This window comes from Colobus angolensis, unplaced genomic scaffold (assembly GCF_000951035.1).
Source record: "Colobus angolensis palliatus isolate OR3802 unplaced genomic scaffold, Cang.pa_1.0 Scaffold165, whole genome shotgun sequence".
In the NCBI taxonomy this organism is placed as follows: domain Eukaryota; kingdom Metazoa; phylum Chordata; class Mammalia; order Primates; family Cercopithecidae; genus Colobus; species Colobus angolensis.
This window is the reverse complement of record NW_012114766.1, coordinates 2,943,342-2,960,297: the sequence shown is the minus strand read 5'-3', so window position 1 is coordinate 2,960,297 and position 16,956 is coordinate 2,943,342. Positions and strand designations below refer to the sequence as shown.

The 16,956-nt window shown below is 39.4% G+C and overlaps 1 protein-coding gene across 1 annotated transcript in view; it reads left to right on the top strand.

Annotated features, from left to right (window-relative positions):
* Positions 1-16,956, top strand: part of CSMD1 (CUB and Sushi multiple domains 1) — a 2,081,403-nt gene that overhangs the window by 1,973,762 nt on the left and 90,685 nt on the right. Inside the window, exon 51 of the mRNA XM_011937546.1 lies at positions 11,652-11,846. Within this exon, the coding sequence (XP_011792936.1) occupies positions 11,652-11,846 (195 nt within the window). The remainder of the gene's footprint in view (positions 1-11,651; positions 11,847-16,956) is intronic.

Here is a 16,956-nt window from a genome sequence, read left to right as displayed (position 1 = left end):
ATTACATTACAATAATACAATTAATACTTTATTATTATTATGTTATAATAATAAAAATTAAATGTTTTAGCCCAACATTTGGCATTGACAAATCAGTAGTGTCAACTTCACATATGAAGGACAGTACAGTCTGGTTATTAAAAAATGCCCAATATGACATAGTATTTGGGCTAAAGATACTTAGAATATTATAAATGTTTCCTTTTCGATTAAAGGAATATAACACAATCACCATCAAGCTGCTATCATAACTCATTTTTAGCTGTGGTACACCAGAGAAATAAACAACTTTCAATGGAAGAGGATTTTAGTGCTTTTTTTCCCCTAAGGTAGACATGAAGCTGCTGTAGAGACATTTTATTTATGAATATTTATACAAAAAAGGAGTTCTGTCAAGATGACTGGTCTATATCACTTGAGAATGACATTATTTAATTAAAGAACAAATTGCATTTTTTTTTGCTAGTGCCTCTCCATACCTATTGTCATTGTTTGCCTTGTAATCTGTTTTTTGAATTCACTTTGGGCTGATGGTTTTGTCCAAGGTGTTGGATGAAGAGCACTGTAAAAGAAACTGGTATGTTGTTTTTAAGTTAATAATATGTTTAATAAATGTGTGATTTTTGCATGAAAACAAAAGAACAACCCTAAGTTGTAATCCCAATATGTGGGTATTGTTTCTTTGGCTAAAACCACTACTAGTCAGTGAAGCAAAGTCATTAACAATTTATTTATGTGGGCCTACTCTATGCTGGGCACCATGAGGACTTTACATGATTAAATGCAGTCTATATACATTATAAAAAAGGGAAAGCAAAGCAGAGCCATACTAGCTTGATACTCATAGATGGTGATAGGTTTATATCGCTAGATAAATCTAGTCGTATCTAGTATTTATACGTCATTTAAACCTATCACTATAGTGACCTATGGTACTATATAATCTATATATTTCACTATATATATCACTATATATACTATATATATATATCACCATAGTGACCTAGTACTGTAGGTTTATATGTACGATATGTAGTACATATAAATGTACTGTATGCACTATATGTACTATATATACATTTGTGTATATGTACATTTAAATGTTGCTAGTACAAATACTATATATAGTACATATAGTACATATAAACCTACAGTACTATATGTGCTATATGGTTTCCGGGACCTGCTAACCCTGTTCCCAGGCCATCCAGGCAGGAGGGTGATGGGGACAATTCTCCACAGGTCTCTTGTACATCTCGTTAGCTAATGTACCAAACTGACCTTTCGGCCTGAATTCTTTCTTCCAAGTATGTAGCAAGTAGCCTTGGAAGAGAGAGGTGGATATGTGCCTCCTCTCTAGCACAGCGACTCTTGCATCTCTGTACTGTATAGTACATGTAGTACATATAGTACATATAAACCCACAGTACTAAGTCATATCTAGCACTAGGTCATATCTAACACTAGGTTTATATGACCTATAAATAACCCAATGTAGAGAAACTGAGGTTATGTCTATGAGTACCAGGCACTGTTTTAATCATTTCATATCAGTAAAATCTTTGCGCTCTTATAACAAACCTATGAAGTGCTGCTATGATGCGCAGAGTATAGACGGGAGCTTGAGTACCTTTCCCAAGCTTGCTCGGTTGGTCCGTGATGGAGTCAGCACTGAAAATGGTCCTTTTATGCCCATCCACAAGGTTACCCACGTGGAACTAGCATAAAGTGTCTGTGCTGCTTTCAGCTGTGCTTTGACAGGGGATTCCCATAAGCGGGTGTACAAAGCCAAAGAAAGGTCCCATCCCCACCTAATCTAAATACATCATCATTGTGTGCACGTGATAAATACATTTAGAAAATTCCTATTCAGGTGACAAAAGGAAATGTCTCTGTGCTAGTTAGGAGGTACATATCCACCTCTCTCTCCCAAGGTTATTTGCTACTTGCTTGGAAGAAAGAGTTCAGGCCGAAAGGTCGGTTTGGTACCTTAGCTAATGAGACGCACAAGTCTCTGTTCTAGAGAGGTGGTACATATCCATCTGTCTCTTCCAAGGCTGTTTGCTACATGCTTGGAAGAAAGAGTTCAGGCCGTAAGGTCAGTTTGGTACGTTAGCTAAGGAGATGCACAAGAGACCTGTGGAGAATTGTCCCCATCACCCTCCTGCCTGGGTGGCCTGGGAACAGGGTTGGCAGGTGCTGGAAACCATTGCATGATGATGAGGGAGGCTTGGATTCCCAGTGGCATGGGAGCATGCACAAAGTTGTTAAGGCCTCTGTGCCTTCCAGAGCTGATGTTTCACAGAGATGAAGGGTGGACAATAATCACTAACATATTCTGAAACCGAGAAGTTTGTGATGTCAAAAGACATTTTAGAAATGAACATAACATTTGCGTGATTGTACTATACTGCTTTAAAGTACTTTATACCCACAGGCTGTCGGCTAGATAGGGTTTACCACCATTTGATGGCTGCCAGAAACAGGCTGTCCCAGGCTGGCAAAAACACTGTGCTATGTTGAACTATCGAGTTTATCGGTTTATAAAATATCAGTAGATTGACATCCTCATCTTTCATATAACAGTTCTAAACATATACTTGAGTAAAGATGGGAATATTAGCACACATTTCTATCAATATATGAGTTTTTAAAATACATATCTCTACAGAAAGATATGGTGCTATTTTCTTTGAAATGGTACAAGCATGTAACAACCAAAAATAATATTTCTACACAACCAACACTTACATTGACATTTCAAAAGAAAAAGAAATAACCTGATGCTGTGTATAATATTATGCCTAGAAAAAATTTAAATGTTGCTAGAAAAAGCTTTTCAAGGTGTGTATATTCATGTTAGCACCTTTTCAAGCATATTTATGATATTACCTGGGATTCTTTATGTTTGGAATCAGAGAACAAGTAATACATGTAAAATAGAAGAATTTGCTTGTTCTGTATTAATATAATGCTGAAAAGAAAACAAGAAAAATGCATTTTAAGGGATATATTTGTGCTCTATAGTATATATATATTTAACTGTTAAAATAATATTCATTTGAGAATGTTTTAAATTATTTGCTTTAACCCTGTAAAATTTCCTTTTTATTAAGTCCAGAAATGTTGAATGACATCAATTTCATGTAGTTCAAAATTGTCAGGAGCTCTCTAATGTTTTTAAGTTCTACTCAGCCATTTTCATCTTGGTTAAGGAAATTATTATTTATTTCTTGTACAGAAATATTCATAATTTATTTACTGATATGAAGAAAAATGTTTTGCAATTTTAGGCAGAGAAAGGGAAGGAAAAATATGACACTCGAACTTCTGTAGAAACATTCAACACGTTTTAAAATGTTCATGACGCTGCAAAACATTTCCTTTAAATGTTTTATGTGAAAATATTACTCAGAAATATTCTAACCAATTATTTTCCACAAAACATTCAAATCACCTATTAATTTATAATATTATTATTATTATTTTGAGCTGGAGTCTCACTCTGCCACCCAGGCTGGAGTGCAGTGGCACAATCTCAGCTCGCTCTAACCTCTGTCTCCTGGGTTCAAGCAATTCTTTTGCCTCAGCCTCCTGCGTAGCTGGGACTACAGGCTCCCGTCACCAAGCCAGGCTAATTTTTGTATTTTTAGTAGAGACGAGGTTTCATCATGTTGGCCAGGCTGGTCTCAAACTCCTGACCTGATGATCCGCCCGCCTTGGCCTCCCAAAGTGCTGGGATTACAGGCATAAGCCATCGTGCCCGGCCCAATTTGTAATTATTTTATATATATAATATATACATAATATAATATATTATGTATTTATATAATTTATATTTATATAATTATAATATATATAATAAAACTATAATAATTAATATATATATTTCAATGTGTGTATGCTGTCTACACCTTGATTTTCCCTTTCATGCAATAAGAGTGAAAATCCATTTAAGAAACTAAAGCTTCTCCAAGCCATATATTAGTTAATAGTAGCCAGGTGAAGTTAATATTTTTGATGGGAGTATTTGGCTGCATTAACATTTTGGTGGAGATATTGGAAATGAGGAAATAAACAGAACATAAAATTTGAATGTTCTTTTCTTATTTCAGTCTTTCTATCTTCCCCAAATTCTAGAGCCTGACTTCTCACTCTGAAATAGGAGGAGGAGAAGTAGAGGTAAGAGAGAGGAGAGCCTTCTGGACCAGTCCATAGGAGACTCCTTTTCACCCCTCAGTGGCCTAAGGACATTTCTGAGGTTGGAGTCACTTTCTGGATTCTCAGTGAAACCTGCTTGGAAACTACCCGTCTTTCAAGAGAATTCCATGCTATGGCTATGTTTATTAAAGCCAGATTTATTTTTAGAAGAGGAACATATGTTTGATTTGATACTGGAGACTGCACATCTAATATGAATGCTAATATTTGGCAAAGCATATATCAGTGCTAACCGACCTTAAATTTAAAGGCAGTCTCCATAAATGAACTCTAACCTCTGTGTTTTAAGGCCATGCTGTAACTCATGTTGCTATAGACAGGAAAATATTTTGAAAGACCTTAGGCATTTGAAATGCCTTTCTGAATCCACATTTCTTAAAGGTTCTAAAATGCACACTAGGTCATTTAGGGCTTATAATCTCAGGAAATGGAAAACGCCTCCTCAGGTTAATACAGGTGGTGGAAGTTTGTTGTCATAATGTATGAGAAAGTAAATGAGGAGAAGAAGGAAAAGGGAAGGAAGGAAGGAATGATGGATGGAAGGAAGGAAGGAAGGAAGGAAGGAAGGAAGGAGGGAAGGAGGGAGGATGGGAAAGAAGGAAGAAATGAAAGAAGGAAGGAGGAAAGGAAGGAATAGGAAAGAAGGAGGAAAGGAAAGGGACGGAAGGAAGGGAGGGAAGGGAAGGGGGAGGAAGGAAGGAAGGGAAGGGGAAGGGGGAGGAAGGAAGGAAGGGAAGGGAAAGGAGAGGAAGGAAGGGAAGGGAAAGGGGAGGAAGGAAGGAAGGAAAGGAAGGAAGGAAGGAAAGGAGGGAGGGAGGGAAGGAAGGGCGGGCCAAGAAATGGCTTCTGGCACCTTATCTATTTTAGTCATTTGTAGAGTAAATCAGATTTTCCTGTATTGTTTCTAGTGTTCAGAGAAAGTGACAAGTCAGAAACACAACATGACGTGAGGCCCGTAGATGGAAATTCTGGCTTGGTTGGGCTGAGCTTGGGCTTCGTTGCTCCTCTGTAACTCGCAAATAAATACAAAAACTAGTGACACCCTCCTCTCCTGTCTCAGTGTCGTTGTGAGTGAGGATCCACATAGAGTAAAATTACTTACAGGATTACATACACAATGTGAAAAGAGCTCTTTAAACAGGTGTGTGTCCCTGGGAGCAGCCGTGCTCTACGGTATCTGCCTATGGTGGTGGGTGACTGGGGAGTGCTGGCAGGTACAGAGGACAGCCCAGGAGAGATGGAGCTAAGCTATTTTTGTTAGGAAGAATGAAGTGTTTTCTTTAAAAATGTCAGCACAGAGGTCCTCAGGCTGTTTTAAGTTGCCTCCTGACTGTAACTCCACTTTGTCTTAAGTCTTAGGGGAGGTGTACATATTCACTGCAGCCGCCTTTCAGTGTTAGGGCCGTCCCTGGGCAGAAACGAGAGCTCAGTCGAAAGCCATTTCCGAGGCTCTCCTTCCCTTTCTCCCCAGTGCCCCTGGCTCACGCTTTGCCTTCTTTCTTCTGTGATGTTCGACTCATATTTTGGCTCCAGTTCTTAACTTCAGCTTCATGTATTCTACCATCCTCCATATGTCTCAGTTTTATCTTATTCCCTTAATCTATAATGTTTAATGTCATGAAATGAGAATTTCCCTATAGACTTATGTTTTTGTTCCCTTTTCACTTTTTCCTAAGTATGATACTTTGGGAAGAAATAACTAAGAATATAACAGAAGCATCCTAGTTTTCCTAAATAACCCCTTGTTAAACTATTATGCATTGATTTTTAGAACCTTTTGCATTTATGTGTGGTATGTATATATTAAAATTTATATATGCATATAAATTACATATGTACAGATATTTATGTGTTTTTATATATAATGTGTTTGTATACATATATATTTGTACCTCAAGACAGAAGATTTTTTTCACTGGGACTCAGTGTAACTATTTCCAATTTTTCTTCTAAACAAATAAAGTCCTCTCAGCTTTTAGTTTTTCAGCCTAACTGTAAAACGCTGTCTGTGCTTATCAGGCCACTACACCTAAGTCCCTTTGATCTCTTGGTTGGCTTTTTCTCTGACCATTAGCGATATATAGAAAACCTGGAAACTATGGAAAACAGTTAAAAAAGGACAAAAGCACGGGCAATTTCATCAGCCAGAAACCACATCAAATCTTTTTCTTCATTCCAACTAGTTTTCTTCTACCTGTTAAGAGAAAACTTTTGACCCATGAAATTTAGCAGAGTTTATTTGAGTAAATAGATGTATCAATCAGACAGCCTTCAAATCCAGGAAAGGTCCAGAGAGCTCCACTCAGCAATGTGGGCAGCGGCACTGATAGAAAAAGGAAGGGACATGGGGAGGCAGCTGGAGGAGCCACCACTGGGCACCTGCCCGACGGGGGCGTGGTCTGACTAGTCTGGGGCCTGTGATGGGCTGAAGCAAGGCTGCTGTGATTAGCTGAGACTCAGCGACTTGTTACAAGGACATCCTCTTGAGTAGAGTTGCGGTTTGTTATATACTGGGTGAGGCTGCAGTTCACTGTGTAGGAATTCAAAGTACAAAGGCAACTCTAAGCCAAATTTATTTATTTATTTATTTTTATTTTACTTTAAGTTCTGGGATACGTGTGCAGAAAGTGCAGGTTTGTTACAAAGGTATGCATGTGCCATGGTGGTTTGCTGCACCCATCAACCCGTCCTCTAGGTTTTAAATCCCGCGTGGATTAAGTATTTGTCCTAATGTTCTCCCTCCCCTTGTCCCCTACCCCCTGACAGGCCCTATTGTGTGATGTTCCCCTCCCTGTGTCCACGTGTTCTCATTGTTCAACTCCCACTTATAAATGAGAACATGCGGTGTTTGGTTTTCTGTTCCTGTGTTAACCATCATTCTCAGTGAGCCAAATTTATTTTAACACACGACTTTTCTTGAGGTCTGAAGCCCACAATAGCAATACAATTGATACTAAAGCTCGTCTCTTTCTAACAATCAGTAATGCATGAACAACAAAAATGCCTCATCTGTAGCATCAGTTGGTGTCTTACCAATAAAACATTACGTTTGTGTTGAACATAGATTATCAACAATTTTATCGTATTGTTTATTCAATCAATGGTATATTAATAGGAAATTCACCACTAAATCAAAGAGAGCGTTTTCACCTGTGAAACCATGTGGTCACAGGAAATTTAAAAATCAAAGTTTGCTACAGTAAGTGTTATAGATTATTCATAAAGAACTTTCAGAATAAAATATCTTAAGATTTTTTCTTTTTTTTTTTTTTTTGTAGAAATTGTGGCCTAGAAGTAGTAGTTGAAAGAGAACAAGGAATAAAATAAATTTGTTGAGTTTCTTTTAAATGAATATTCAGCAGTATCAACTTGCTGTGGTATTATTCTCTTGGACTTGAGTAAAAGTGGTATTTTATTTAAGGGCATTTTTACCTTAGTTTGCATATCATATACTGGTAATGCCAGTGACTTAAACTTTTGAGGAAAATTTTAGATTTTTAATGAAGGATATATAAAGAGATTAGTTTTTTTAAAAATATTCTTTTAAGGGTGTGCAAGTGAAATTTTGCACCAAAACTAAGCACTTGACTCTGAAGTAAGGTAGAGGTTGAGGATGCACAGAAGAGGAGAAAATGTAGTGAGTTACAGGAGGTTGAGTAGACACCTTTGGGGAGGTTGAGTGTAGACACCTTTGGGGAGGTTGAGTGTAGACACCTTTGGGGAGGTTGAGTGTAGACACCTTTGGGGAGGTTGAGTGTAGACACCTTTGCGGGAGAGTGTGTGACAGGGAGTGCAGGAAGACATGGTTTTCAGGCTTCTGATAGTGAGTGACTAGAAACTACTTACAGACATGTGAATCGGTAGACTGGGGTAGGTGTTTGGGGGTTGTAAAATGTTCTGTTTTTATTTGAATTCAGTATCCTCTCACAAGAGTCACAGTTCTGTTATCAAATTTTTGCCACATTATTTTATTGGGCCAAGATAAAGGACATTCATTGTGACAGCCTTATTGATCGTAGCAAATCAGGGCCCACCATTCCGTGGGGGCTGTTGGCACTGTTTTTGTGTGAACGCAGGGGTGCATGGAGATGCAACTAACAAAGACTGGACCTTTTTTTTTTTACCACTCCTTAGGGAAAATGGTCTCACATCCTCTTGGTTTATATTATTTGGGATTTCTCCTTCCAAATTACATCATAGAGTATTCAAACACAATGTGTTTTGTGTGTTCTCTACCTATCATTTTTTTAAAATATTACATAAAATGATAATTTGCACAAATTTCTGGAAATCTCCACTCTTCAACTCTCGTCCTTCAGTAACGAAGGGCCAGATAGACTTTAATATTAATATTTATTTCAGTCCTCACTTTTCTTTTTACTCCTAATTTCCACTTATACATGTTTATCTCCTCTCTTTCTTTTTGTTGTGGCAATGTATTTTCTTGGCAGACTATTTTTCAAAACATACACGCATATATTTATATATATATATATATATACACACACACACACACATATAGTGTCTAATTTGTCAGACACTATACTAAAAAAAATTGTAAAAAGAGAGTCTTTACAATAAATGAGCCTATAGCATAGCCAAAAAAAAAAAAAAAAAGAAGAGATGTGAGCAAACAATCAAACTAGCCTAAGATAATTACAAACTGAACCAAATACCATTTTCATGAAGAAAGAGGTCATCATGAAGAATTTGGAAATTGCTACTGTAGATGGTATTAGCTCAAAGAAAATTTCTGATTCTGTTTTGTGAACCTAATTGAAATTTTTGGCTGGGCGCAGTGGCTCATACCTGTAATCCAATAACTTTGGGAGACTGAGCATGAGGACCACTTGACCCAAGACTTTAGGACCAGCCTGGGCCATATAACGAGACCTTGTCTATATAAAACAACAACAAGAAAACAAGAAACAAAAAAAGAAAGAACAAAGCTGAGTCATTCTTGGGAGAAATAAAGTTTGTAAAAGATAGTTCTGGTTATTAAAACTAATTCTAAAAGTATGTTTTTTGGTGAAATTAAATGCATTTTATTTAAAATATGCAGTGAGATTCAAGTTAAGTTATGAATTTATGAGGCTGAAGCTTTTAAGGACTTTTCAGAAATGACAGTTTTGCCAGAAATTCTAAGAGTATTTAGGCTGGAGAAAAATATTATTTTTATCATTGGGTTAAACATTTGAGTATTCACATAAATTTAGAATAATTGCTTCAACCTAAAAAATACTTGAGAGAAGTAAACCTAAGGATTGCTTTTAAATTAGCAATTTTTCTTCACATTTTAAAGTTTGTTGTTACTGTTGTGACAATATCAAAAAACTTGTGTTTTTCAGTATATTTTCACATAGCACTTGTAAATTACTGAGAAAAGACTAATAAGATTTTTGTAACATTTTGGTTATGCCTGACTCAATTATAATAAACTTGTATAGAATTTGAATGTAGGCTGGGTGCAGTGGCTCATGCCTGTAATCCCAGCACTTTGGGAGGTCAAGGTGGGAGGATCACTTGAGGTCAGGAGTTCAAGACCAGCCTGGCCCATGTGGTGAAACCTCATTTCTACTAGAAATACAAAAATTAGCTGGGCATGGTGGTGGGCATCTGTATCTCCATAGTCCCAGCTACTTGGGAGTCCCAGCTACTTGGGTGACGGGCATCTGTATCCCCATAGTCCCAGCTACTTGGGAGGCTGAGGCAGGAGAATCGCTTGAACCCGGGAGGTTGCAGTGCGCTGAGATCGCGCCACTGCCCTCCAGCCGGGCAGCCTGGGAGACAGAGCGAGACTTTGTCACAAAAAAAAAGAAAGAAAAAATAGAATTTAAAATATATCACTATGATTCTGAAAAAAACTATGGTCTCTCCAGTTAATTCTTCCCAGCTCAATAAATTAATCAATTTGATCAATTTTCTTGGTAGTTGATTGTAATGAATGATAGCTACCGAAGCTTCATAATTAGAGAAACGGTTCTAGTTTCTAATTTTGTGTAATTTATTTTAAATCATCTTGCACTTTTCAAAAAATATATACCCACATACAATTCAGACTTTGCATATATTTTCAGTATATTTACAAAGTCCTTGAAGTACACCCTGGTAATGGTATACTACTAGTAGTACTGTTGCTGTCACTATTACAATTGTTACTACTCCTTCTTAAGTAACTACTGTATTCTAGGCCCTTTTCTAAGGATATGAATAGATGGTCTCCTTTAAGACTTGTTAAACTGTTGGTGGGACTGTAAACTAGTTCAACCATTGTGGAAGACAGTGCGGTGATTCCTCAAGGATCTAGAACTAGAAATACCATTTGACCCAGCCATCCCATTACTGAGCGTATACCCAAAGGATTATAAATCATGCTGCTATAAAGACACATGCACACATATGTTTATTGTGGCACTATTCATAATAGCAAAGACTTGGAGCCAACCCAAATGTCCATCAATGATAGACTGGATTAAGAAAATGTGGCACATATACACCATGGAATACTATGCAGCCATAAAAAAGGATGAGTTCATGTCCTTTGTAGGGACATGGATAAAGCTGGAAACTGAGCAAACTATCATTCTGAGCAAACTGTCACAAGGACGGAAAACCAAACACCGCATGTTCTCACTCATAGGTGGGAGTTGAACAATGAGAACACTTGGACACAGGGTGGGGAACATCACATACTAGGGCCTGTCGTGGTGTAGGGGGAGAAGAGAGGGATAGCATTAGGAGATACACCTAATGTAAATGATGACTTAATGGATGCAGCACACCAACATGGCACATGTGTATGTAGGTAACAAACTTTCACGTTGTGCACATGTACCCTAGAACTTAAAGTATGATAATAATAAAAAAGACATGTTAAACATTTTTTCTGAACAGTATTAGTGCAGTGTACCTATGCATTTCTGTGTGTTTCTACATTCAATGATATATAGGTATGTTATGTATGTGCGTTTCATAGGATTGAAGAAATGAGGGCATCTGATTTTCTAAAAATTAGTGTCCCAGCTGGTTTGCAATTACACAATTACTATTCCAAGTTCCTCCAAGGATAGGACATTGAGGGAAATTATATGTAAGATTTTTATTTGCATGTGCTCATTACCCTCATGAAAATTTTCATCAACTCCAATGAGCCATATACTTTGGTGGAAGTGATTTACCCCCTTTACAGTTCAGTCTGGCTTCACACTTGCCAGGACATCTGTAATGAGGCAATTGAATGCATTTTACATATGGGATCATTCCCAGATGGACTATGTGGGTGGTAGAGAAACGCTGAGATAATACGTAATGGCATCGACTTTGCCCAGCAAGATCAGTTTCATAGAGGAAGACCTTGCCATTCAAAGCAAGCACGGTCTGATCTTTTCCAAAAAAGGAAAATGATGATGTGATGTATCTTTCTGTTCCAGCGGTCCCTTGCCCCAGCATTGAAACTCAGCTCTCAGAACATGTCATCTGGAGGCTGGTTTCAGGATCCTTGAATGAGTATGGCGCTCAAGTATTGCTGAGCTGCAGTCCTGGTTACTACTTAGAGGGCCGGAGGCTCGCGCAGTGCCAGGCCAATGGGACGTGGAACATAGGAGACGAGAGGCCGGGCTGTCGAGGTAAGTGATGAGGGATGCACCCCCGAAAGACACGGCATCCTGGATTATTCTAGATGGCTGCTGTCAACGGTGAGCTTCTCTAGTGGAGCTACCATCTGTCATAGTCCTATAGATCAAAAGCACAAATGGCCTGTCTTTTCATTACAATGTGACATACTTACAATGACATACATATTGTCATGTGACATACTTAAACCACATTGCTGCTGGATTAGACATTTGATGTTGTCTTTTCCTTGTTAATGACTATTTTTCCAACTGTATTTCAAATCCGCTCAAAGACAAGTACAAACCTATGTGTAAAAAGATAACTCTTATGCCAGACAGGCTAGTCAAGAGTTCTAATTAAGATCTTGGGAAATAGTATTAATGCTGAAGATACTGTGTTCTCAAATAATGACTGTCTTCAAAAGGGAGATGATTATTCTTTTAGGTACAAGATAAGCAGTTAAAGCTTTGAGTGAGTTTCACATTAAATATGGATAAATAGAAAAATAAAACAATGCTAGTATTGTTCAGAGCACTCTTTGATTCAGACATATCTAATATACAGTCTTGATTGTTCACAGAAAATTATCATGCATAAAAACAAGTAGTTTATAATTTATAAAATACAGAACTTAGTAAAACTACATCAGAATAAAAAATGAAAAAGACAAAAGCATGAATGTTTAACTGTCTTTGGTAATAATTTTAATTCAACTTTTAACAGAGCAAACTTTAATGAAACACATACCACAAGCTCTTCACCAGGAACACAAAGATAAATCAGGAAGGATTGCTGGCCTCAAGGAGCTCAAAGTTTTCATAATCATAATGAACATGGTCCCTGTTTCTCCAAGATAGCCCTGCCTGAAGCCTGTTTTCCAGGTGTTTATTAATGATTGCTTGTCACTCTGAACAGTGTCCTGGTTTGGATGGTTCATGACCTGGTCGCTGAGTTTGCAGGGCCGTTCCTCTTGATCACACCTTTGCCGCTTCGGAAATGCTGCCCTTCCCCACATTCTTGCCAGTCATGCACAGATGTATTCATCCTTGGAAGTCAATTGATCACCTGGAGATTCCGACATTAGCACCAGTAAGGAGAGATTAGGAGAAGGAGTCAGGAACACTAAACTTTTGCCTACTTTAGACTCTTCCCGCCAACATCATTTTTTCTATTTCAAACCAGAAATGGGATCTTAAAAACAGACACTTATTAACTTCTTAGAGGTGGGGTTTTACACGGGGCTTCTGTGGCTGCAACAGCCCAGTACAGCCTTTTCTTGTCTCCCCAGTTTCCCAGGGATACCCAGCTACGGTATCCCTGTCTACCCAGAGCAGGGTCATGCCAAATGGTATTTGCTGTGTGACGATCTTCTGTGCTCACGGCTCAATCAGCCTTCGAGAAGAATTTTCACATACAGTGGAGAGCCTTCTATTTAAGGGAATGTTAACAAAAACCTCATTCCTGAACTACACTCGTTAGTAGCAAGGCATTGACCTCATTTTGGGAAAGAAAGCAAAGTTGGAGTTCTGCTGTCCTTGAAGTGGTTCTGCCTCCAGCCTCTGAAATTCTGGGAAGTCTGTTTTCCTGCCTCTAGTTTTCTCGACTGTATTCTGGTGCTACTGACATGGAGTGCAGTCCAGACGCAACCCCCACACATCATTTATCGTCACGTGTCTGGTTGTCTCGGGCCACACATTTGTTTTGAAAATTGTCAGCTGCTTGCTGACTCGCGGGCTGGGCACGAACTGTTCTATCACACTTTGCTGTTTGTCTCTTGAATGTCATCAAGGACATGTGGCATTTTCCAGAGTCACCGGATTCCTGCTGAAACCATTGTTGACTTAAAAAAAAAAAAAATGTTATTAATGTTTGTAGCTCAGGTTGTGACACTTTGGCCGAGGGAGTCCCTTTCACGCAGCTTTAACATCTCTGAAATGGTCCTTATTTTCTCATGAAAATAGGATGTTCTGTGGTTATCTGGAATTTTTCTTACCCAAACGCTTTGTTCTCCAAAAAGCCCTGGTATCTTCTCGTGGAGAGTGGTATCAGAGAACCAAATCCACACCAGGGAAGGCAGTGTGCCGCGCATAGGGTCGGTGAGCTGGGGAAAGTTGACATGGAGTTTATCGTTAGTTTTGTGACCAAGCTGAAATTTTCTGCTTGTCTTTATTTTTTTCCTCCAAAAAGGCTTGATATTGATATTGTCAATTTATTCTTATGTCTACTGACTTTTTTTTTTTAATTGTACTAATACAGGGCTTGTCAATCTTTTTTTCTCTTTTTGGAGCATAAGTGTGCTGTCTTAGATGCCATAGTATATGACTTTTGGTTTAAGTTGGGATGCTGGTTAAAACTTTATAAGCCTTAATGGCCCCTTTCTCCTCTTTTGTCTCTCTTGCTTCAATGTTTTGGAAATGACATCAGAGTACAGAAGTCTAGAAACCCCTTTACCAAGGTCATTCAGCAGACCCTCTATGGAAGGGATAGCCCAGCCTTTTGAAAGCAACTGTTCTTGGGGGTTTTCATAAAATTTTTATTTTTAAAATTTGAGGACCTGTGTTAGTTATTGATCAGTGTGTAACCAGTTGCCATATGGTAAGGGCCTCATGATAGCACAGATTGGCTACAGCCCAGCTTCTGGTCTCAGATACCTGGCACATTTTGGCCAGATCCTCCACTCACGGTCTCACAGGACTGAGTTCAGGTGTTGACAGGGATGGAGGCCCAGTGAGGCCCAGTGGGGTCCAGTGAAGTCCAGTGAGGTCCAGGGAGGTCCAGTGGGGTCCAGTGAGGCCCATTGGGGTCCAGTGAGGTCCAGTGAGGCCCAGTGGGGTCCAGTGAGGTCCAGTGAAGTCCAGTGAGGTCCAGTGAGGTCCAGTGAGGTCCAGTGAGGCCCAGTGGGGTCCAGTGAGGCTCAGTGGGGTCCAGTGAGGTCCAGTGAGGCTCAGTGGGGTCCAGTGGGGCCCAGTGGGGTCCAGTGAGGTCCAGTGGGGTCCAGTGAAGTCCAGTGAGGTCCAGTGAGGCCCAGTGGGGTCCAATGAGGTCCAGTGAGGCCCAGTGAGATCTAGTAAGGTCCAGTGAGACCCAGTGGGGTCCAGTGAGGTCCAGTGAAGTCCAGTGAGATCCAGTGGGGTCCAGTGAGGCCCAGTGAGGCCCAGTGGGGTCCAGTGAGGTCCAGTGAGGCCCAGTGAGGCCCAGTGGGGTCCAGTGAGGTCCAGTGAGGCCCAGTGGGGTCCAGTGAGGTCCAGTGGGGTCCAGTGAGGCCCAGTGAGGTCCAGTGAGGCCCAGTGGGGTCCAGTGAGGTCCAGTGGGGTCCAGTGAGGCCCAGTGAGGTTCAGATCAGCTTCCCAAGTCTGGCTCCTGGTCAGAGTCCATGTCCTGTGGCACGTGGCTGAGGGCCTTATGTTATTGCTGCTGATCATGGGGAGATACTAAGCTCCTGACCCTGTGTCCCCTACCCCACCAGGCCCTCTCCTAAGTCCAATCTCTCTGACTTCAGGAAGGACTTAGTCCCTGATAAGGGCTCCCCTCACCAGGCTGTTCCCATCCAGAGCATCTCATTTTTTATTAACTCAAAGTCAGCTGATTCCTAACCTACTCAGAGTTCTGCCCTCACTCAACAGGAGAGGATCTGAGGAGATGTCTTGACTCAGGGGTGGGACACGGAGGGACCACCTTCGAATTCTGCGTACCACTAGACCCCAAAGACCTTTTTATAACTATATCATACATTAAAAACTACTATTATTTAAAAATATTCATTTGTGAATTTATTTACACTAAAACGGATACAATTTTACGTGTGTGTTTAAAATAACATGTCAATTACATGCTTACATAACACATTTTTATGAGCAATAAGGATTCATTTTCAAACAAAGCAAAAATTAATGTGAAGAGTGTCATCGTTTTAAAAGTTTCCAGAGCTCCTTAATGTGTGGCTTAATAGAGGATGGCTGGATTCTCATAGCACCTTCTGCACTAACTTTGTCAAAATTTGTTGTTTTGGTGGAGACATGTAAAATAAAATATATTGATGGCTGATATTGATACTGTAGTCTTTGGAAAGGGAGATGCTTGTTGACCACTAAAATAATATCAGAGATGTCCAGGAGTTCTTGGATCTCATTTTTAGAAGAGCTGTTTCAGAATAACACCACAAAATACATGGTTTTAGGGCATGTGTACCTAAGGCACAGGCAAGCAGTACACAAAGCAGTGGAGGGAACAGAACAAACAGCAGTTGTCTCATGTTTCCCTCCAACACGGATTTTCATGAGTACTGGTGTCATTATCTATGTATTGTTCACAACCAGCTTTAGTGCAATATTCAATATTGTTGATTTTATTTACTTGGAACAAATATTGAGTTCCTCAATATGGTAACCATCTACTCTCTTGAAAGTCACTTAATAATATCAGAGAAAACACAGGCAATATAGTGGTGAGAATTACACCACCTTTAAAACTTCGCTATCCCAAAAGAAAGTGAAAAACACAATTTTTAAAAACTTAAAATGTAGGCTGGGCGTGGTGGCTCACTCGCGCCCAACACTTTTGGAGGCCAAGGCAAGTGGATTCCCTGAGGTCAGGAGTTTGAGACAAGCCTGGCCAACATGGTGAAACCCTGTCTCTACTAAAAAATACAAAAATTAGCCGGGTGTGGTGGCATGCACCTGTAATCCCAGCTAGTTGGGAGGCTGTGGCGGGAGAATTGCTTGAACCCGGGAGGTGGTGGTTGCAGTGAGCTGAGGTCACACCACTGCAATCTAGCCTGGGTGACAGAGCAGTATTCTGTCCCTGCCCCACACCCCCCTGAAAAAAAAGTTAAAATGTAAACATTATTTTCTGAGATCTATAAGAAAAACAAATCAATAAACACATTACTTCATTTTTGCTGTAACACATTTTAATTTCATGCTATGCTTAAATTACATTTATCTGTCACGTTTCCTACTTTGCCAGCACACACACACCATACCATGAATCCTGGTAATAGTATAATTCACTATTAAATACGTGTGTGGTAAACCCCAGGAAATTAAAACATAATTTAATTTCTTAATTAAAAGTAATGACTATGACACATTTTTGTAAGGCCAATTTTCCACACCGTGGTCG